The sequence below is a fragment of the Trichinella spiralis genome, assembly GCF_000181795.1.
Source record: "Trichinella spiralis strain ISS 195 chromosome Unknown Scfld6, whole genome shotgun sequence".
Classification (NCBI taxonomy): Eukaryota; Metazoa; Nematoda; class Enoplea; order Trichinellida; family Trichinellidae; genus Trichinella; species Trichinella spiralis.
Genome location: NW_003526945.1, coordinates 4,947,932 through 4,969,129, shown reverse-complemented (window position 1 = coordinate 4,969,129; position 21,198 = coordinate 4,947,932). Strand labels below are relative to the sequence as shown.

The 21,198-nt window shown below is 32.8% G+C and overlaps 5 protein-coding genes across 5 annotated transcripts; 2 read left to right on the top strand and 3 right to left on the bottom strand.

Annotated features, from left to right (window-relative positions):
* Nucleotides 1-1,678: 1,678 nt before the first annotated feature.
* Nucleotides 1,679-4,165, top strand: Tsp_08878 (conserved hypothetical protein). Its single transcript, XM_003374104.1, has 2 exons — nt 1,679-1,769; nt 3,915-4,165. Exons 1-2 carry the CDS (start codon nt 1,679-1,681, stop codon nt 4,163-4,165), a joined length of 342 nt encoding a protein of 113 aa, XP_003374152.1.
* A 1,862-nt stretch (nt 4,166-6,027) lies between these two features.
* Tsp_08877 (putative CUB domain protein) lies at nt 6,028-9,489 on the top strand. The gene is made up of 10 exons (XM_003374103.1): nt 6,028-6,194; nt 6,256-6,400; nt 6,700-6,791; nt 6,845-7,050; nt 7,118-7,346; nt 7,630-7,829; nt 7,859-8,105; nt 8,304-8,524; nt 8,589-8,771; nt 9,170-9,489. Exons 1-10 carry the CDS (start codon nt 6,028-6,030, stop codon nt 9,487-9,489), a joined length of 2,010 nt encoding a protein of 669 aa, XP_003374151.1.
* A 787-nt stretch (nt 9,490-10,276) lies between these two features.
* On the bottom strand, nt 10,277-14,281 carry Tsp_08876 (putative Rho GTPase-activating protein 29). Its single transcript, XM_003374102.1, has 15 exons — nt 14,246-14,281; nt 13,964-14,099; nt 13,683-13,882; nt 13,436-13,627; nt 13,208-13,369; nt 13,067-13,144; nt 12,779-13,008; nt 12,456-12,655; nt 12,260-12,396; nt 11,934-12,134; nt 11,553-11,875; nt 11,319-11,487; nt 10,991-11,075; nt 10,694-10,815; nt 10,277-10,429 (listed from the first exon to the last, which is right to left on the bottom strand). Exons 1-15 carry the CDS (start codon nt 14,279-14,281, stop codon nt 10,277-10,279), a joined length of 2,424 nt encoding a protein of 807 aa, XP_003374150.1.
* A 2,899-nt stretch (nt 14,282-17,180) lies between these two features.
* On the bottom strand, nt 17,181-18,930 carry Tsp_08875 (hypothetical protein). The gene is made up of 4 exons (XM_003374101.1): nt 18,857-18,930; nt 17,648-17,702; nt 17,425-17,501; nt 17,181-17,349 (listed from the first exon to the last, which is right to left on the bottom strand). The coding sequence occupies exons 1-4, from the start codon at nt 18,928-18,930 to the stop codon at nt 17,181-17,183; spliced, it is 375 nt and encodes a 124-aa protein (XP_003374149.1).
* A 1,118-nt stretch (nt 18,931-20,048) lies between these two features.
* Tsp_08874 (transcription regulator) lies at nt 20,049-20,438 on the bottom strand. The gene is made up of 2 exons (XM_003374100.1): nt 20,177-20,438; nt 20,049-20,134 (listed from the first exon to the last, which is right to left on the bottom strand). Exons 1-2 carry the CDS (start codon nt 20,436-20,438, stop codon nt 20,049-20,051), a joined length of 348 nt encoding a protein of 115 aa, XP_003374148.1.
* Between the last annotated feature and the right edge of the window lie 760 nt (nt 20,439-21,198).

Below are 21,198 nucleotides of genomic sequence, written 5' to 3'. Positions count from 1 at the left end.
TTATAAATGTAATAATGATTTCATGCAATTTCGGTTATAATTACACACTTCAATGACTTTAACATATACCATGTATTACCTACCTACCTTAGGCATAAATAGAACAATACCCAATGTTGTTTACAAGTGTATTTATGTAATTTTTATCTTGTATCTTTAAAAAACTTGTTACGGAGAAAACGTGGAAACAATGTAACTGAAATAAAAAAGAAACGAAATATGATAAGAGAAGGTAATTATTACAATAGAATACAACTTGATTCTGTAAACTAAATTAAATTAAATCTAAACTAAATTAAATCTGTAAATTAAACTGTTAATAAACTATATTATGATGGTTGGTATATGTGAAATAGTAAGTGCATCGTGCTTTGGCGTTTTTATTTATCAAAAGCCAAAATTAATTTTCTTTGTGACATAGTGAGAAGTGTTTATGATATAGAAATTATCTTGATGAATTTATTGAGAATTTTCTCAAGGGCAGCTGCGTCATTCAACAATCAGCACTTTTGCAAATAATATCTACATTCTCCTCTCTACATATGCTTACATGTATAGGATTTATAAGCATTGTTGTCCAATAGTTCACGTTTGTTCAGTTGATCAGATATTTATTTGAATGAAATGAAAATTTCGCTATTAATCACTTTTAAATGAACTACACACCGACATAAAAAGTGAACAATTACTGCTTTGAAATGGTTCAGTGAAAGAAAGTTTGATCACTGCAAATTATTTTATAAAATGTTCATGAAGATCAAAGAAAATTCTAATGAACGTTCAAAGTTTTCAGCAGTTTACGAAATGATTAAGCATTCTTTGAATTGACAACAAGTTTTTATGAATTCTTCAGCAACAGTAAATTGTCTGTTTGCATGAAAATTCATCAAAGAAAGCTTTTCAGTTTCTGCGCTGAATAGAATCGAACTGAGTCTACCATTCAGAACAGCTGAAAATAAAATAGCCGACCACAAATAATTATTATGTTAATGAAGATGTTTTTTTTCTTTTTTATACATCAAAATGACAAATATACAAGGCTAAGTAGTTAAGCAGTGGTTTCCTTTCTATTCAGACTGACAAAATAGACGACCATGCACATCTGTCAATTTTCTAATTGTCATTCGACTTGGCCATTTCGACCATCCTATGTCCAAATGATAGAGGAAAAGTGTGTATCGATTACTTTTGACGTTTCAAATAGCTGAAGCGTTTAAAAGCGACCAGCATGTGTCTTCCTGCGGCTCTTCGTCCCCTGTTTGAAGCAGGCAAGGGCGATAAAATTTCTCCAGGCTATCAGGAGCCTGCAAATTGGACGCGAGCAGCTCCAACGAAACGTTGAAGTGCAACGAAAATGCAGTCGGCTGAGAAAGTGGGGGGAGGGAGGTAGAAACTGCAAGAGCTGAAAAGTGAGTTTCTTGCAAGCTTCATCCAGACAACAAAGCAGCAACAGCTGCCGCTGGCAATAGAAAAGACGGACGACTTTGACCTGCCTTGCACCGACGTTGACGGCCGAAAAGTTGATAATTGCCATTTAGCTTATTCCTTATTCCTAGCATGAATACCCCGTCCACTGTGGAATATTCTTTATACAAAGTGTCAAGTCGAAAGTCATACTACCTTCAATTTACTAAGTAAATTTGAAAATTATTCCCATTTTTTATGCCAGCTGAATGACATGCTGTCATGCCCATTAGTAACTATTGCCATGGGCAGTTTTCTTTTATTCGCTTTAACTCACACAATTCAAGCTGAACAACCCGTGTATGGTAAGTAACTCTTATTTTTAATTGTTTAATCAATATTTCATACGCACTCTTTAGCAAATCTTCGCATATGATAATGTAAATTTCATTAAACTTGCCTAACTGATCTCTTCTAACTGTTTGTTCATTTACATTTTTAAAATAACAATTTTCAATATAATATTTTTGCGTGGATGAACACTTTTCATTGAAAGCTTTTTTCAGCTTCTCGTAAATCACTCTACACAAATATCATAAATGAATGCAATTGATAGATGTTATTCAATTTATCAAACTGTTTACATATAAATGATGCGTAATTAATTATTTCTTTTTTCACCTATCAAGCATTTCAAAGGATTTATTTCGTTGAATTCAAAAATTTCATCCAAATTATGCTGAAAAATCTGCTTCTGGTCTTTTGCTATTACAAATTTAATACAATGGAACATTTTTATCATACGTTATGCTTTTCTTAAGTGAATTTTTGATTTTTTATTATGTGAAATGTGAACCTGAACGATGAAATCGATACTTTACAGTATTTAATTAGAAATGACAAGTAAGTTCAAATTTATAACAGCACATGTATAGATTTAATTTTATTTTTCAGTCATGTCAATATTATATGTTGCGCGTTAACGTTTGTTCTTGAAATCCAAGAAATATAAAATATTTTGTGAAAGAAATTTACCAACTGAACGTTACCATGTTACTAATATAGATGGACTTACATACTTTGAATTATGAATTTGAGAATTTTCAAAAGAACTTTTATGACAGAGACATCAAGGAAACATTGATATTGATAATATGCACCGTTTCAGAAAATTTTGTATATTCAGCTACGAGCATTTTATAACAACAAGTATCAGTTGTTATGTATGATTGTGTGTGTATGTTGTGCGCTGCAAGTGTATGTTGTGTTTTACTAATGTTTCAATCAAAATGAGCAATATTATTTCTATCTTTGATATTTTAGCTAAATTAAAGCAACACAAAATAAAAGTAATCCATTTCAGTAAACTACTATATAAATGAAATCATTTCTCATCTACAACGTCTATTAATATATATGAATCAATATATCAAAATTTTCATTAACGTATAGTTACAGTTTTAGCTCCCGAGCAATTATTATTTTATACTGAATATAAGTTGTGAAAATGAATGTACTGCTGTTGATGGAAAAGATAATCATTTATCTTTTGAAAGATGACAAAATGAGTATCGTTGTCTGGATAAAATGCCCATTAAAAAATTAGGCTCACTCATAAAAACTTTTCAGGAAATTTCAGTTGAAGTTGAATTGCAAAGTCACAGAACGAAATGTCTTCTATAATCCAAACTATACTATTGTTGCTGCATATTAATTATGTACAGTAGTAAAATTATTAACATTGATACTCATGTACCATAATAGGTTGAGTAATTTCAATCTGCACTATTTTGACCTTTTTACACCTTGTAATGGCTGAGAAAAAGCTAAAAATGCATTACATTATTGTAAATTAGAAAAATATTTAAAAAGTCGAACGTGCAGAATGAATATGTCCGCATACAATTTGCATGAAATTAGGATTGAAATATTTCCTACAGAGAACTTGGAATAGTAATTAATAAAAGAAAGGTTGTTCAGCTTGCGCAGTTGCGTAATGATGCAGTTGGGAAAATTTGAAATCTAGTCAACTACATGAATGACACACGAGCAAAGAATGCATCATTGCTTGGCAAATATATTGGCTAATTGCACTCTGTTGCATCTGATATGAGCGTTGAACATCTCATAACAGCTGGTTTTGCTGATGTGATGTTTGGCAGGCGGTCTTCAGTATTGGGCATCATGCATTCTTGAGCGACACCAGTAGAGATTCGTTCACTGCTGCGCTTGCATCCGGTCTTAAATAGAATAATGTCAAAGCCACGCCCAATTCTGCTAAACAAAGCAAGCAGATTTTGAAAACTCGCCTGCGTTATCTTTATAACTAGCTGAACACGAGCTGCCAACATAAATCAAAATCACCAGATTCAGAGGCAGCGCCTCTGAACTGACCTTTGGAGTGTGTGTGTGTGTGATGTCTGTTGGTAATATCATCAGTGGTCGTTGTAAGCGATAGTATTTTCCTGATCCTCTTACTTAATGTTAGTTGACTTGTTTTCTTGATACAGCAGAACTGGTAAAGCTGAACGACCGGTCACCCTCAGCTAGCACTGCAGATTCACATGGTTTCCAGATGAGAACACTGGACAATATTGTATCTGTAAAATTGGACGAAATTGACGATCGAACCGAAGAAGAAAATGATTGCAATGCATGTAGACAAATCGACTGCGATATTGTATTTGCACTTATGCTTATTGTTGTCATCTTCTTCTTGCTCATTCTCGTCGTCAGCTTTTGGCTTAAAGGCACTTTGTGATCTTGCCGTCTATTTTTGACAACATAAAACACATTCCAATAATTTCTTTATTCACCACCACCATCGTCGTCGTCGTCATCTTTCGAGTAAATACAACTGTACAATTTATTACTCACTTTTCTTCGACATTTCTCATTTTTAATTCAAAATATTTTGTTTAAATTATAGTAACCAAAATAACATATATTTAAGAAAACATTCTCATTTTTAATAAAACAGAACGTTTCACAACCATCCTCTTACACTGCTAATGTACTTTTCAACTTCAAGTTATTAAAAGAATTTAAAAGTAAATAATTTTTTATTTATCAACAGTTGTACCCGATTTGAAAAAGTTTTCACTCATGAACATTTTTTAACGCTTATTTTTCGATACTACTTAGTTTTGCTTCTTCTAGATGCGACGTCGTGTGTTTTATTCTTTTTTCAGTTCATTTTATTAATGGAATAGCAGAGTGTACGCTTCTTTTCAGACTTGTTTTTTCTTTTCTGTTTTAAAGCAAATACGTCATCCGGAAAATTTTATGAGCTCATTTTCTGCTTTTCAATTCTAAGTTACCTGCGGAGTTTTAAACTCTCATACATTATTTGTGTATACTTCATACTTCCATGCATTATATTTAATATGGATTTAATATTTCTAACATTAATGGGATTATCATCTTTTAGCATAATAAACGTAACAATCTAACAATATGATAAATGTATTGAAAATTTTCATTTGTATTAATTATTTTAATACAATTTTATATTTTGGCTTGAATGCTATGCTGACAATCACATGGTCTAAAAAGTAGTTGGTAGTTGCAAAGAGGAGGACATGTGTGGAAACATATATAGGAATATAGGAGGAACAATATAATGAGGATTTGCACTTTTTAAATCAGTAACGTTAATAAACAATATCACTTTTGTTCTGATTATTATTATTATTATGTAAAATTAGATTTTTAAGCTGCTTACATAAATGCAAAAACCTGAATGTGTTAATGAATGTCTTAATGAAAATATTTTTTCAACAGAAAATACATACATATGTTATCAAATGTATATTTTTTAACAGATGATTTGCTGTTGAGTTGCCCTATAGAACTTATGGCCATCTACACAAGATTCTTTTCAATTCTTATGCAACAGCATAAGCGCACTGATTCACTCAAAGCTTCACATTCTAGTTTCTAGAATGTAAATATTTGAACGCGTATTAGAAGTTTTTGAAACATTTGAGCTGTTTAATTTAGACAAGCTGCATTGCAACGTCGATAAAATTCACTGCTATATTTATGACTGAGGAGAATAAAAGAATTTCCCCATACTCCTAGTCAAAGTGGATAAAAACAATTTTCTAACAAATAATTTTCATTCCAATTTTTATGTTTTGTCAGTTTTCATCAATAGCAAGTGCTGTTTTTCAAAACAAACTGAAAGGGAACAAAACAATTTATAAAGCTGCTCGGTTGTGCATTTTGCTTTTGCTAACACTAGTACAAAAGTTCAAACTGTACTCATCCAAACTAGAAAATGAAAAAATACTCTGAGCTAATGAATGAATGAAATGAGCTGAAAAGTGGAATAGAAAGAAAGCAGAACTGAGAGAAGTGAAAATAAGAAATCTATTAAGTACAGTTGAAATTGGTTTGAATTTGAATTATCAGTTAAATTAAAAAGCACACCATACAGCTAGCATTCAATGTATTTATAGTTAATTCAATGTATTTATTCTTGAACTGATTATGCATCATGTATGCACAAACTTGCTATCTTTGCACGCTTTTTTTGCAAACACTACTACATTACAAAGAACACTTCACATGGTTGAATATGTTTTTAAAGAAGTGGTGTATTTTTCAGATTGCGACCACATGTATATTCATACGGACGACGGTTCTATAAATGGCACTTTTTCGTCACCTAATCATCCAAAGCCTTATCCCAGTAATCTGCAGTGCATTTATACATTTATTGCCAAGTCAAACTACCGCGTGAAGCTCGTTTTTAAAAGTTTTCTATTATCGGGAAGCTCAGCAAAGTAAGCGTATGACCTGCATGAATGCAAAAGTGAATTGGTAAAAAATGAAGGGAATTTTTAGGTGCGAAGATTACATTGATGTATACTCTATGCTTGAAAAGCCGGACATTGATTTGCTCAGTCAACCACTGTCGGGTCGCTACTGCGCCACTGTTTCACCGAATACAGTTATTTCTTTGCACAACGTTATAGTGATTGTTTTCCATGTTCGTGAGAAAAGTCGTGGTGCCAAAGGTTTCAGCGGAGTTTACAGCTTTATTCCAGATCGTAATTAAATATTCTCAATATTATTGCCTTTATAACTGTTAGAATAACGCGTCATTTTTAATTTAGTCATGTATGCTGTGGGAACGCAGATGTCACCCCAAAAATGTCACTTTGTTATATACAGTAGCCAGAAGGCAAAAGGAATTATTTACTCGCCTACATATCCAGGAAAATACCCTTTTGTAAAATTATGAAAAATTGCTAGAGCATTTCAGCGAATTAATTTGAAAAATTATAGAATATTCGTTGCGTTTACCGCTTGATTGGGGAGCCTCGTCAGCGCATTCGATTAGAATTTGAAGATTTTGACGTCTATTTTGGCGGTGATCAGTATGTTTCAGTCAGAGAGGTCGTATTATACAAATTAAAGTATAAACTTTCAGCTGCCCTTATGATTCGTTAACAGTTTATGATGGTGATTCGTATCACGCTCCTATAATTCAGAAAGTATGCGGTCTACAGCAATCATTGGAGCTGTTTTCAGAAGCTGAAAATTTGTATCTTGAATTTGTGAGCAACAATCAAATGTCATCAGAACATCGTGGATTTAAAATAGCGTATGAATTTTCCCAGCGGTTTGTTTCCATTGGTACAAACATTAAAATGAATCGGTAAGAAGAAAAACACTTTTGTTAGATAACTGAATACAATTTAAGATCAATTAAACGGTGGTCAGTTTGGTATTACACATCTACGAGGCACAGAATGTGATTTGAGAGTTCAAAGTAGCAAAGAAAATGAACATGTAATCATGTCACCAAATTATCCACAATCGTATCCGTCTACGACTTGCACGTACATATTGGATGGACTACAGGGTGCTCAAGATTTAGAAAAAGTGTTGATTCATTTTGAAACGTTGCAAGTCACGTCCAATAGCAAAGAGTAAGTAAGGAGAGAACGTCTTTTCAATATATAAATATTTTTTTGCGAAATGCAAATTAAATTTTATTCATTAATTTTAAACATCAATCGATAACTCATAAGAATAAGTTCATGATATATATATATATATATTCATGGAACTGAATAAGTTGAAGATATTTTTAAAAAGTAGCCTTTAAATTAAAAAGATAGAATAGAAATCTAATTGGACTGACTGGTTATCGAAAAAATCCACGTTCAATAATGGTACACTTCGTATATGATCTATGCCAGCTGCTTTTAGCTGTGAAGATGCATATGTAGCGATCTTTCTGAATGGTCAAGATTGGAAAACAGAAATCCCTGATGCAAAATTTTGCTCAGCAAACGTTGCCACCCTTCCAGATACACTAGAATCTCTTAATCCAAGAATGACAGTTGTGCTGAGAACATCTAACAGTAGCAATGACCGAGGATTTAAGGCAGTGGTCAAGTTTGAGACAGGTTTCAAGCGTTCATTACTTTAGCTGCAGTGATCATTCGCAATACCGTTCTTGTAGACTTTGGAATACCCGGAACACCAGCTAGTGACTCAAACGAATGTACATTCCATTTCAATTCATTAAGCGAAAAAGAAGGCACATTCAACTCTCCCAGATATCCGGAAAATTATCCTGTTGACACAGTGTGCATTTATTGGCTGAATGGCAAGATTGGGGAGCGAGTTCGTATATATTTTGATCAATTCGTCCTAGCACCAAGTTTTTCCAAAATTGATAGGTAATCTCATTTTCACAACCTAAATTCATTATCACACTATTGCTAATGCAGAGTATTTTCATTTACCTATAAAGCAGTTTTTTATCTATAATATATATATATATATGAAGCGTGAATATGCGCTTTCTTTTCTTTGCCTATTTACACTATATAAAAAACGCTGAAGAAGTTTAATTTTGAACTGATTCTATTGAACAGATGCGCAGACCGATTAGAGCTGTACAACGTATTTTCAAACAATCGTGAAACATTGCTTGGAAAGTATTGTGCTGAAAATTATCCTGGACCTATTTTATCGGCAGAAAATGCTAATCGTATCCGCGCAATATTTATTGCCGACGCAAAGCACACAGCTACAGGCTTCCGGGCACATTATCAATTCATACCGCAAAAGAATATCAACGCCTTATCTGAACGAAGTGATAAAAATTGAAATACATCCGCCGTCGAGAGAACGTAAATAATATTGGCAAATATTTTTAGGCAATTGTGCAGCAAGAATTGTCGGTTCTATATCTGGAACCATTGTCACCCCTAATTTCCCTCAGCGCTATGTCAAAGATATGGTTTGCCATTGGGAAATTCGTGTTCGAATCGGTTACCGCATTCTACTTCAGCCAGTCGTGCTTAATGTTGAAGGCATGATGAGTGATGATGGGAAAAGCAGTGAGTTTTCTTTAAAACAAACAACTAAATAAATATTTGTTGATGTTCTTTTACATTGTTCTGTAAAAAAGGCAACTGCCGATCAGCAGTCATTCGGATCAAAAACGACTCATCAGAATATTCGAAAGAATTTTGCGGAGAAAAAGTGGTACCAGGCATAAGACAGTTCATTTCTGCTAAGAATATTATGCATATAAGGTATTGTTCGATTCTGCGATGCCGTTTTCAATTTTTGTCTCAATAATGAATGGATTTTTGTGACTTCAGTTTCTTGACTCATCCAGAGAAAGTAAATGGTCTCAGCGGTTTCAATTTTTCTTGGACAGAGTTCACTATGGGTAAAAAAAGAAGAAAAAAATCGAAAATGATAAAATTACAACGCTATCCTTCCTTTTTAGATGAAAAATGTAACGGTCCAGACCTGTTTCGATGCAATTTCAGCAAATATTGCATTTCCTCTAAAGTACGATGCAACGATTTAATAGACTGTGGTGAAGGAGATAACAGTGATGAACTTCATTGCAAAGTTCAAGAAAAGGAAGAAGACCGAACAGTTCTCACAGTTGGAATTACTGCAACAGTTGTAGTGGTTACAATTTTGATTGTTATACTTATCAGTGTCAAGCGACATCAGCGCATGAAACGTGCTCGAAAACGACTATCAAATCGCATTCATTTAAATGTAAACCGACTTGCAGAACACACACAAGTTCTATAATAAGTGATAAGACAACCTGTCCAACATCACTAAACTATAATACTGGAAACTTTAATTATACTGTACGTATATTATTGTGCTTTTTTTCAGAAATTAACTTCCTTTTATAAAATCTCAGCGTTATTAAATCATATTTGTTTTCAGTTTCTGAACTCATGCATATTATAAATAAGAGGAATAATAAGTTGAGCAAATATTCCTGTAAATGAAAAGCTATTTCATTCAATTTTAAAAATTCTAATGAAAACATCGCTTATTAACCAAAGTGTTCTACGCATACTTGAATACAAAATTCGATGAACACATTTTTATTACAATAGTAAGTTGAGTTGTTTCACAATGCAGTTCCAGTGTGAAACATAAAATCAAATGTTACACGTTGGTTTAATTATAAGAATGTGAAAAAAACCAATGAAATGCAAGAATATATATGTATATTATCAATGGAACATTAGGTAAATTATAAGCAATTGCAAAATATCGCATGCTGCAACAAATTAGGTGGAACGAATTTTGCATATTAGTTCGCACCGCTCATTTGTTATTAGCGTAATTTCTAGGCAGCAATGTTTGCTCAATATAAACTGAACGAGTATCATCAATAAATACATACATTTGATAGAGAGAACATTTTTTGTCAGAAAAAAGGAAAAATCTCAGAAGCAATTTTACCGCACCAACACACTGTTGAAACAAACAGAGGACAGAGAAGCAGAACAAATAAATAAATAAATAAATAAATAAATGAGTAAATATATAGAACAATAAATAATAAACGTACCGTAGCTCAAATTGTAGAGATGAAATGATCAGTATGAACTGTGGTACATATAATTCTAGTTAAATGTCGAATTTGACGATTATTCAACATTAAAGTCCGTTTTAGAAAGACTGGACAAACAATTTTGCACTGAGTCCGCTTTGCTGGCATCCGTAAAATCTAAAATGATGATTTTATCATACGCTGAACGCGCAGAGCAATAATCGATCACAATTATCAGTTTATCTGAACAATATAACGCCTGAATTTAGCATAATATGAACACAAACTGATAAGCTTGTTTAAACAATGTTCTCAACTCACCTACTGAAGTGATAATTCCAAGAGAGCTTTGCAAACTCTTTGCGCGGCTCTAAAAATAGGCATGAAGCAAAATGAGCAAATTATTTTCATCAAGACTCTCTTTCCAAATTTCAATACTACCAATTTAGTTTCTCTAAGCAAATCTGGGGTGGTTGAATGGCGACCTTTCTCAACTAGAGCAGGATCTATTTCGGCGGTTTTCGACGTACTTGGTACCATAGATTTCACTTGACGTCGATCCGCTGAATATGAAAATTTTTTTGAATATTATAACGAAATTCTGTATTTTTGTAATTACAAAGTGCAGTTTTTAATTTCGTTTCTACTGTGTGCGGTCCATTTGGTCAGTGCTGTGGTGTTTGCTAAGCAAAAGCCTTACTTATTCAGAAGACAATACAAAATATCCGAGTTCCTTACCTTCATCACATTCTGCCAATTCTTTGCATCTTCTCTTGACGCACAAACGCTTCATATCTTCTGTAGCGTCCTCGTCAAATATTTCCTTAAATTGAATTAATCGTTCATGCACAATTTAATATTTTTTTTCTCAATACTCACTGAATACTCGCTGAGTGAAACTTTCATTCTACACCATAGACTTATTTAACTTACTCATCACTTATATCGTTTAATATTTGGAAAAAAAAGACAGAATAACAAATAAAAATTTGCTACATGTATATAAATTTAACAAAATTTTTGAAAAACAAAAACTAATTTTTTCACAATCATGACATGAACTTACGTAAGCGTATTTTATTAATAGTTCAGCAACTCGCGTTTGCAAAGGAGCATCCAGCAAACTTTTCAAAGATGTTCCAGATAATCCTTCATCTATCCACAGTAAACTTGGGCCAAAGACTATTCCAAGATTAGTTGGAGACATCTGATTTTCCATTTCAAACCACGAAACGCTAAATCAAACATAAATCTACTGATAAAAGAAAAAAGCAATCATTTGTCAATAATAATAAATTACCGATTCAGATGCAAGCAGAGCAGTTTCAATGTTCTATAATTAGCAGACGGAAGCATATTGCAGATTCGTTTCAAATCAGTAATTATGTTCAAACTGATGCTCAATTGTTCAGTAGATTTCATTTCCGGATATTTGTTGGCCAATTCGACAAAATTATGATAAAGTTCGTGTGTTAGCAACGGTTCTGGAAGTTGACGAAGGTAGAGCTTAATAATCGACGCAATATTAGTAGGAAGCACCGTGGACAATTCCACCTTTTGACGTTCAAATTTTTCACAGATTTGCTCAATGTTGGACTTCACTCCGCAGACACGATATAAACCCTGATGAAGAAATCAATTAAATTAGCAATCGTTGAATTGCCGCATATCCATATCTCACTTTGGCGTCGAGTCCTCGTGTTTCTAACTCTTCAATACAAGTCTTCAAAACAAATGGAACAGATATTTGGTTGTCTTCCAAGTGCTTCTGCAGTGGAACACCAAATATTCGCATACGACGTCGATTAATATTGAGCTGTTTGGCCAATTGACAATGCACATCCAAATTACCAAGACATGTCTTATGCCATGTCAACCCGCACTGTTGAACAAGAATAAAAATTTCATTGCATTTATGAAAACGATAAAAAAAAACGTTAAAACACTTTCAACAAAGATATTTACACACTGAAAGCAGGCAGACACAGCTAGCTAGCTATACTTTACCTCAGTGCATTGAACTGTTTGAAAAAACGTGTACGCATCACAATGGCAACATTTGGTCGGTGCTCGGGTTCTTTGAAGCCGGTGAGACAAAGCCGCATCGGACAAAAGCGACGGTCGGTTGAATATTTTCGCCTTGTCTGAAAGCAGGATGTAAAATTCCCACCCAAAAAAAGTCTAACTTCAAAAATTATCCAACTTCGCAGTGGCTTCAGTGCAGCTATACGATGCGAAGATGAAACATCGTCGCTGCTGTAGCAGCAAGTTGACACGCTTGTAGTTGCACTGGGAGAAGAGGATGGCGGCATGGAGGAACGCTGCGATGAACTGGCAGAAGTAATCGGATCACCGTTCACTTGAATAACTGGCAAATCACCTTCGCTGACAACTTTACTTTTTCTAATAAACATTGCGGATTTTTTAAATAATAAATAAAATATTTCACAATATTCAAAAGAAAACATCTGCATTTTGATCAATTTTTGACCAAAAATTTCAAAAAAAAAACTATAACAGTCATACTCGCCGGAACCGTTTATATTTTCCTCTGATGCAAAGGTGTTCAAATTGTGCACAAATTGTTTGTAAAGTGTTCCTGGTATGTATTGGCGAGATGTATCGGCCAAAGATTGGTACTGCATCGGCAATAATGCCCATAAGCCAGAGCAAGCTTGAAAATAAGCTACTGTACATGCTTTTGTAGTTTGATCGCATTGGTAAATCAGTTCTCGAACTTCGCGTAATACAGTTGTCTTAATTAAAGCGTTGCTACATTAACAAGAACAAGAATAGACCAGCAATTTGAAATACTTTCGTTTTTGCCATTTCTTGATACTTCTCTTCAAGCCTTTGCTCTAGTGACCAATAGTCATGCGATGCTTGCTCTCTCTAAATTAAGAAAATTTTGCTGTGAGCGATAAGCAATTGCATAATACATTTCCAAATTTAAACCCTCAGCAAGGCGTCTTCTTGCAACTTTCGACGACGCTCCAATTTCTGGGAATCGACTTTCATTTTTTCCGACTTTGCCGTACTCTCTTTAGCTTTCTTGTAATTGCTTTCTCGAATCACAACGTTATGACGTGCCTTCTTCAATTCAATTGTTACAGTTTCCTGGAAACAAAACATCAGAAACTGTTAACTTTGAAAAGATATAAATCTTCCAAAATTCCTGCTTACCACTTCTTTTACAATTTTTTCCCAAGTATGTTTCAAATCTTTCCTTTTGCAGTCAATTTCAACTTTTCTCGCCTCAAGAGGCTTTATAAATTTATATTCATACAGTCGTTTCATCGTGTCTAAGCAATTTTCGAAAAAGTCGTTTTCAATTTTGAAATTATTCAAATAAACCTCTTTGAGCGGTAAGAAATGCTGAAATAATTAGAAAATTTTCATATGAACTACAATTACTTCGAGCTGCACAAACTTCGACTGTAATGGCAAAACGGGCATTAGCATTGAGCTTTTGTACAGCTCGGGCGTGCTCGCTGTCCAAATTTATTCGTCTTTGGATGAATGCAAGCAATTCTTTGCAGTAGTTGGACCACGCACGTGCTCTGGATAACGCGATTTCCACTCCATCGTCCAGTCCGTCCAAAATTTCATCTTCAGATTCCACATGTTTTTCTAGAATTTATAATACAATTTTTTCCAATTTGAAACTTATATAATATTCATTAGAATAATAATAATAATAATAATAATCACCTGGTAAAGACAACGCTTTTGTCGAAACTTCTGAGCCAACGCTCAGTTGCTTTCGTAATTCTTTTTTCTGTCGCCGTTTTGCTACAGGCGGATCGCCGCCATTTTGCATCATCAACGATGATACATCTTCTGCGGACTAAAAATTAATAATTTCACAAAATCTACAACTGTAATATTAATTTTAATATTTTTCATACGATCAAATTAACTGACAGATAAATCAAATAAAAGATATACATATTAACACGTCAAACAAAGCAGTTTGTATTTTATTCATGATACTTGATATTCTGATTCAAGTTGTCGTCTACTTTGCATTGTTAACATTTGCGAAAGTTAAAATTTTTATATCTCTCATAAAAGCAAACATTTCTGAATTTCTACTATGTTACAAGCGTAAAATTTTCTATATTTCAGGATTTTTTTCCGAACTGCTAAACGTCAAACGAATTACTCACAGATGAAGCATGATGTTTCGCAAAATTAAAAAAAATTTGCGTATGTAAATGTCCGTCGATGCACACATTATTAATGCGCTTGCAGTTTTGCTATTTACATAAAGAACACCACACTGTTATAGCAAACAGTTAGAATAAATTTGCTTTGCAATAATAAACCAAGTCATAAATAACTACAATAAGCAATACGATAAAATGACACAAACTGTAAATTGATTGAATTCGATTCATAATGAGTGGAAAAGGATACGCTTTTATGAGAAATTCACTTAAAATTTATGCAAATTTACAAGAAATATTAGATTTTATATTAATAAAGTCTAAATATTGGCCAGCGGAAATCAATGAAAAGAGCTCAAGTGAAGTTGAAGCGAAATCAGCTGCCAGTGTAGAATAAAATGAAACAAAAGTAAAAGTCAGATATTTGTTCTTATATCGATAGATGTATTTGAAGATTTTGAAAATTTCTGAAAGAAAGACAGCACTGAACAAAATTTTTTCTCATGTGCATGCATAACATCACTCAGCTACATCACCAGTGTTATCTTAACGTTATTAATAATTGAAAAAAAGAATAATTAAGCTCAATTTTAAAAAACAAAGAATTGTCGTGTCAATGTAGCAAAGCTAAAAAAACAAAAATAATAATAATGACAAGTAGAATAAAATTAACATACCCAAGACATTTTGTTTAAAGAACTTTCATATTGAGTCATTTCCCATGTCAGATATTCACCGACGCTAAATGATTTAGATAAATAGAATATGGAAGAGATGAAAAAAAACAAAAAAGGATAATTTTTTGCGCTTACCATTCAGCAACAGCAATTTGCAAGCTTTCCAGAGTAGCGCGGGCGTTTTTTAGCGCCTCGCTGTTTTTCGGTGATTCTTCATAAAAATTCAAACCTGTTCAAAATAAAGAGAACAAATTCTCAAAACCGCCGGAAACATGTTTGCTTGATTCGCAAAACTCGTCCTTGTAAATAATGAAAAGCAGAAGAGAATACTGAACGCAGAAGGGATGCTTCAAAATAATAATCACCACGACTGGATACAACCATCCAGACGCAATAATGCTAATCAGAAGCAATTTGGAAACAAAAAACAAGAAAGGGAATTTTGTGTTTTTTTTCGTGTACAATTTATCTGTACTATTCATACCTTTGATCACGTCCACAAGAGAACCGAGATATTCGAAAATGTCGTTGCTCTGGAGAAAGCGGTACCGGATGATTGCTTCCTTGATCAACTGCAGTACGTCACAAAGACGCTGATGCACGTTTACTGACCAATTTGTATTCAAATCTAAAATATGATAAATCGCATTAAAAAATCTACTAGTACTGACAAAGAAGATCACGCGAAAAGTGAAATTAACTGAATGAAAAAGTAAGCAACTTTTACAAATAGCAAAATAGCAATGCTTTAGCATATCCATATTGGAATTAATAGTGTTTAATCATTGCTGCATTTTTAATGCTGTAAAAACAACTTGTGACTTTTGTTAGTGACGTGATCTCATGTGACATGTACAGCAAGCAAACATTTAACAAAAACGAAAAGTATTCACGATGGAAAATTGCCTCATCAAAGAATTATAAAACAATGGAATATTATTGCTTTGTGGAATTTTCTCATCCAAGTAAAAGATATATTTGGCCAAATGCCGCGGAAATAAGGACAACGCGCGCAATGATCGAACTATACATACAGTGAATAAGAATTTATGGTTGTAACAAGCTTGAGCAGATTTTTCTACAAAAAAAAAGCCAACAATAGAAAAGGCGCATTATAACTTGCACATTTTTGAAAATTCGTAAAATAACCAATTGAATGATCCATCTCGACATGATGAAATGTTGTTCAACACTTGCAGTTGAAAAGCATTTTCGTGGAAATGAACGAAAAAAACAATCTTAATAACCGTTTCTTGGAGTTGTGCCATCAGAATGAAAAGCTGATTGTGAGATTTATTAGCATTTCATCAGGGTGACACGGAAAAGAGAAGCGAGGGGAAGGGGGTTGGGATGAACTGAAGGAAGCTGTTTGAAAAATGCGAAACGATCATTAGCTCACTGGGAATAGGAAAATCTGACAATGAATCACTTTTGCGCAAACAATGAATAATATCAAAATTGAAATGAAATTCAAAATAGATGAAGAAAAAAAACTACTGCAAACAAAAAGAAGCATGAATAATGTTAACACAAAAACAACGGCTGATATTCATCCCTAGACAGATGATTAAGTTTGCAAATTTTAAATATAAATGCAAATGAAAACATTACATGGCAGCTAATAATAATAACTATTATTAACTGCTTATATCTATCATTCAATCGATCAGAATTGAAATTGCTAACCGAACATGAACATGCATAATAAAAATTGACTGAACACGTTGAAAATGTGGCTAAAGTTTAAATTTTAACATGAAAAATATCTACGAGTAGAGTTGCCAGTAATACATAACACGTACAACACATCTCGCCAGTATCGCTCACTTGGGACGTGCATCACATCGAATGAGACGATTTGGTATTTTTACAATTTTGAAAAGCGAAAAAAAAAACCCAACTGCAAATTTTAACCTGACAATACTGAACAGATAAATGTGAAAGTAGAATGAATGTCAGATAGAAAAATAAATATTAAAAGCGGAAATTGGCCACAACATTCCAAAGACGTTGGCAAGAAAAAAAACCGTTTTCCATCTTCTCACATTCTTCTGCATGTACACTAACAAATTTCACCATATACTATTCTACCACATCAAGGCTAAAACCAAATTTCAAGAACACAATACAACAGACAACAGACAGGGGATACAAGTTAGCAAGAGATGAGCTTAGAAAGTCGTTGGGCACCGTTTGAAGAAAGCCATTTAATACAACTGTCGACCATCGATTTGGACATTTTATGCGCAAGCTTTGTTGGATATAAAAATAAAAATAAAAAAAACAAAACCAGACAACGCACAGTTTGCTGGTGAATGATAAAAACGCAAATGCAGCCGCAAATGACGTTCTGGTTTGTGAACGAACAGTCGCTAATTTTGCAAGTGTAATTTTACTTTTACACTGCAATATCGTAAAATTTTAATTTCGCAGTTCAAGGAAAGAAATAATAAAGAGAAAATACTTCTACTATAACTTAAAGGATAATTGTTGCGTCTGATGTTGATTTTATAATTTTCAAACATAAAGAATAATCATATAAGAATAACCGCTCTCATATCCAATGGTGGTCTTTGAAAAAGCGTTTCAGATTTTTCAGTTTTGCTTAAATTGAGAAAAAGAGAAGAAAAGTAACCAACCCTAAACTTGCACTAGCACTAAAGAGAAAAATCAATTCACACAAACAAGCATCAAAAAAATTCTGTTAAGCTGAACAAATTATAACCAATTTTGCTAAGACTATTCCATTAACTGAACAACTGAAATATAAACAATGGTTGATAACAAATTTTTTTAATTAGGCAAATTTAAATACATAAAAATTATCCAAATATCAATTCAAATAATACTATTCTGAAATGAAAGATATTTTCATCTAAAGAAGATAACAAACATTACTGTGTTATTATTAATTCTTGATATTTCTCTGAAACAGAAATATATATATATATATTACAAATTATTATTATTACTATTATTACAGCTTAAAATTGCACTCATTTAATGCAAATCTGTCAGCGTTGAAATCTGCCAAAAAAATAAATGGACAATTTTACATGTCAAACCGAAAGATTAATACACACGTGACAATGATGTTCTAATCAATTTAAGCCGCATATTTTAAATGACGGAATGTTGAAAGGAAAGCATGATATAGTTGAAAATCCAAACACAATGTCAAGTCTATATAGCACCACCAAGTTTTAAACACATGTCCTTCCCCCTGATGAATGTACAATTAATACTTCCGCATGTCGACTGAAATTAACAAGTGCTATTTATGCATGCCAGACTTTGAAATGATCATCCGCTTACAAGAAAAACCAACAACACGAAAATCAATGATTTCAAAGAAATGCTATGATGCAGAGACTGTTCAAGTAAAACATTTCGTACATGCCCACACTATGTGCAATTATTTTTCGTAAAATTGAAAATGAAAATGAAAATTTCATTCACTTCTCCCAATTGTTGGAATAATATGAAAATTTATTTCAACATTACTCACCGTCATTTTAATAATATTTGTGAATCTTCAAAAGAAAAACAAATTGAGAGTATCAATTTTTAAAATTTGAATATAATTTTAAAAAAATTACGTCGTGCTGTTTGCAAGCACTCTTGACAAATACAAAAGATGCATAACAGCACCTGTGTTTCATTTATGAATGAATTTTAGTACAATGGGAAAAAATTTGTACATGCTTTCACCAATCAAGCATGTACAAATTTCCACTTTGCAGTCCTTAGAAGCTTACTGTGAAGATGTCTGCACAGTGAATGGACGTCCCAATTTCTGAGCGCGATCATTCAAGTCACTAATAAATTCCATTTTATTTGCTATCAAAGAGAAACAGGTTCCCATTTGGTGGAACAAAAGCAGCAAAAAAATAGTTTACTAAGAAGTCCGACTGCACCTATTTCTATTTATATTCATGAGCGGAATCATTTTCCGTCAAAATGATCAGGGTAAATTTAAAATTGAAAAATAAGCCAAAATTATCCCTGCTGTAGTAGATATTATTTCAAAAAAAAACTACTAAAATTTCCCTTTTAAAAACATGAGTCAGATATAAAAAAATTAATAATAATAATAATCTACTGCTTTGTGATTAATGATTTAATTTTTGATGATTACAATTGAAGTTTTAAAAACAAATCTCCAAATTTACCTGATTATCAAAAATAACTGTAAGTGAAAAAAAGATCATTCATTTTTCGAGAATTGAATAAAACAACACATTACAAAATTCATACTGTGTGTAATTGTCATTCATTCATCGTAACACACGGAGCGCTATCTTACAAAATTCGCATTGCTTTTCCAGAAAAAATGAACATGCTTTTTCCAACTTTCACATATAAAAAAATTTCATTTCAAAAAAATGTTTACTGTGGGAATAGCCCAGATGCTATACACTGACCACTGATGTAAATGATGCTTTATGAGCATTTCTTGAACTGAATCAATCGGTATTTGGCACAAATTTTAAAGAAACCTAGTCACACTGTTCAATTTGTATATTTATTTTATGAATATATTTTCGTGAATTCTATAACGCACGCTGAACTTTGCATAATAAAATATTTAAAAATTTTTTTAATGTGTGAATTAACAATTCTTTACTTATTGCTGAAGAAATTTAATTTAATTTACAACGTTGATTTTATAAATTATAAGCAATAAGAAGAGTATATGTAGAATATTTAAATAATAATAATAATTACAACTGATTAATGAAACATTATCTAAAGACACAGTTAACCTTATGATTGTGGTCCATATTTTCCGGCTATTATGAAACATCACTTTTTCTAATGAAAAATTATCTTTAAACAAGCAGCCTATATATTGGAATTACTTTTCAAGTGGATGACATTTTGTAAATGACTTTAGATTATTAAGCGCATAATCATGAAGTAAACTCTACTTGACCCGGATATGCACATTTAGAGCAGAAATTTTGGTAATCTGGCCGTTTTGTGAAAGCATGCAAATTGAAATACAAAGCTTTTGATCATATTCCTTTTTTCAACTGAAGAAACATATATCACTTTGAAACAGTAAGTTCAATTACCTTCTTTGCTGTTATTGTCAGCATCAGTTGCTGAATCTTCTGCACATAATCCAGTTGGCTGTTCTAGGGCTATCCCTAATTCAGTCAGTGTTTCAGAAAGTCTTCGGACATCGCGCACCAAGCTGTCCATTAGTTCTGAATCCATATCTCCAGCTGATGTATCCATGCTGCTGCTAATGGCACTGTATTCACTAGCTGGATCACTTCCTAGTGCTTCAGAGCTGATCGGCAACGATGACGCCAGTTCACGTTCAGTGCTCATCGCAGTTAATTCTAAAAAATGCTTTATTTTAAAACAATAAACTATATGAATATATTTTTTCAGTTTTTTCCAGTGCGCTAATCAAAATTTTCAAGTTAAAAAAAAACTTTTTTTTCCCCACTTCCCCATTTGCTAAACAAAGCATCAGTGTTGTAAATTAAGAAAGAGAAAAGTCAATGATGAGCAGCTAACACTGGAATTAGGTGTGTTCTGGCCTTCCTAATCAAACAAGGCCAGTTGAACTGTCAAGCATTGATTTGACTTTATGAAAATCAACCACGTCATATTAAATTTATAGATAATGGAAAGACGCGATGATTTCAATATGCCTGAAGTGAAAATGGATAAGATAGGAATGCAACAGTGGACGATAGCGATCTCCGCCACCGTAATATTGACTCCAAGAAAGATACTGTAGGATATTTGACAAATTAATTAATGATGTATACAAATGAATGAAATTAGTGTTACAAGAAACATTTGCCTTTTCCAAAAAAAGATGCTGAATTATACATAAATATATTTAATTGATAAAATATTTTACTGAAATAAACCATTTCATTGATAATGTGATGATTTATTTTATATATGTTAAATTCAAATGATAATTTTTCAAATCAACTAAAGTCTGTGGGAAATTTTTTCTCACACTGTTGTCCACTGCTTACGCAAGCGATGGAAATGGAGAAAAAAAGAAGAAAACTGTAAAATGTACAAAATGAATCCGCAGCTGCTAAATTGCTGAAACGGGTGCGAAAAG

Coding starts and splice junctions, on each gene's coding strand:
- Tsp_08878 (XM_003374104.1), top strand. CDS start 1,679: ATGCTGTCATGCCCATTAGTAACTATTGCCATGGGCAGTTTTCTTTTA. Junction 1,770..3,914: donor AGCTGAACAACCCGTGTATG/GTAAGTAACTCT, acceptor TTCTTGATACAG/CAGAACTGGTAAAGCTGAAC.
- Tsp_08877 (XM_003374103.1), top strand. CDS start 6,028: ATGTATATTCATACGGACGACGGTTCTATAAATGGCACTTTTTCGTCA. Junction 6,195..6,255: donor TTATCGGGAAGCTCAGCAAA/GTAAGCGTATGA, acceptor GGGAATTTTTAG/GTGCGAAGATTACATTGATG. Junction 8,525..8,588: donor CAACGCCTTATCTGAACGAA/GTGATAAAAATT, acceptor AAATATTTTTAG/GCAATTGTGCAGCAAGAATT.
- Tsp_08876 (XM_003374102.1), bottom strand. CDS start 14,281: ATGCAAAGTAGACGACAACTTGAATCAGAATATCAA. Junction 10,816..10,990: donor ATTGGCAGAATGTGATGAAG/GTAAGGAACTCG, acceptor TTTCATATTCAG/CGGATCGACGTCAAGTGAAA. Junction 10,430..10,693: donor TGCTTAGAGAAACTAAATTG/GTAGTATTGAAA, acceptor TCATCATTTTAG/ATTTTACGGATGCCAGCAAA.
- Tsp_08875 (XM_003374101.1), bottom strand. CDS start 18,930: ATGGAATTTATTAGTGACTTGAATGATCGCGCTCAGAAATTGGGACGT. Junction 17,502..17,647: donor CACCATTGGATATGAGAGCG/GTTATTCTTATA, acceptor ACGATATTGCAG/TGTAAAAGTAAAATTACACT. Junction 17,350..17,424: donor TCATTTGCGGCTGCATTTGC/GTTTTTATCATT, acceptor TATCCAACAAAG/CTTGCGCATAAAATGTCCAA.
- Tsp_08874 (XM_003374100.1), bottom strand. CDS start 20,438: ATGAGCACTGAACGTGAACTGGCGTCATCGTTGCCGATCAGCTCTGAA. Junction 20,135..20,176: donor TGACAATAACAGCAAAGAAG/GTAATTGAACTT, acceptor ATGTTTCTTCAG/TTGAAAAAAGGAATATGATC.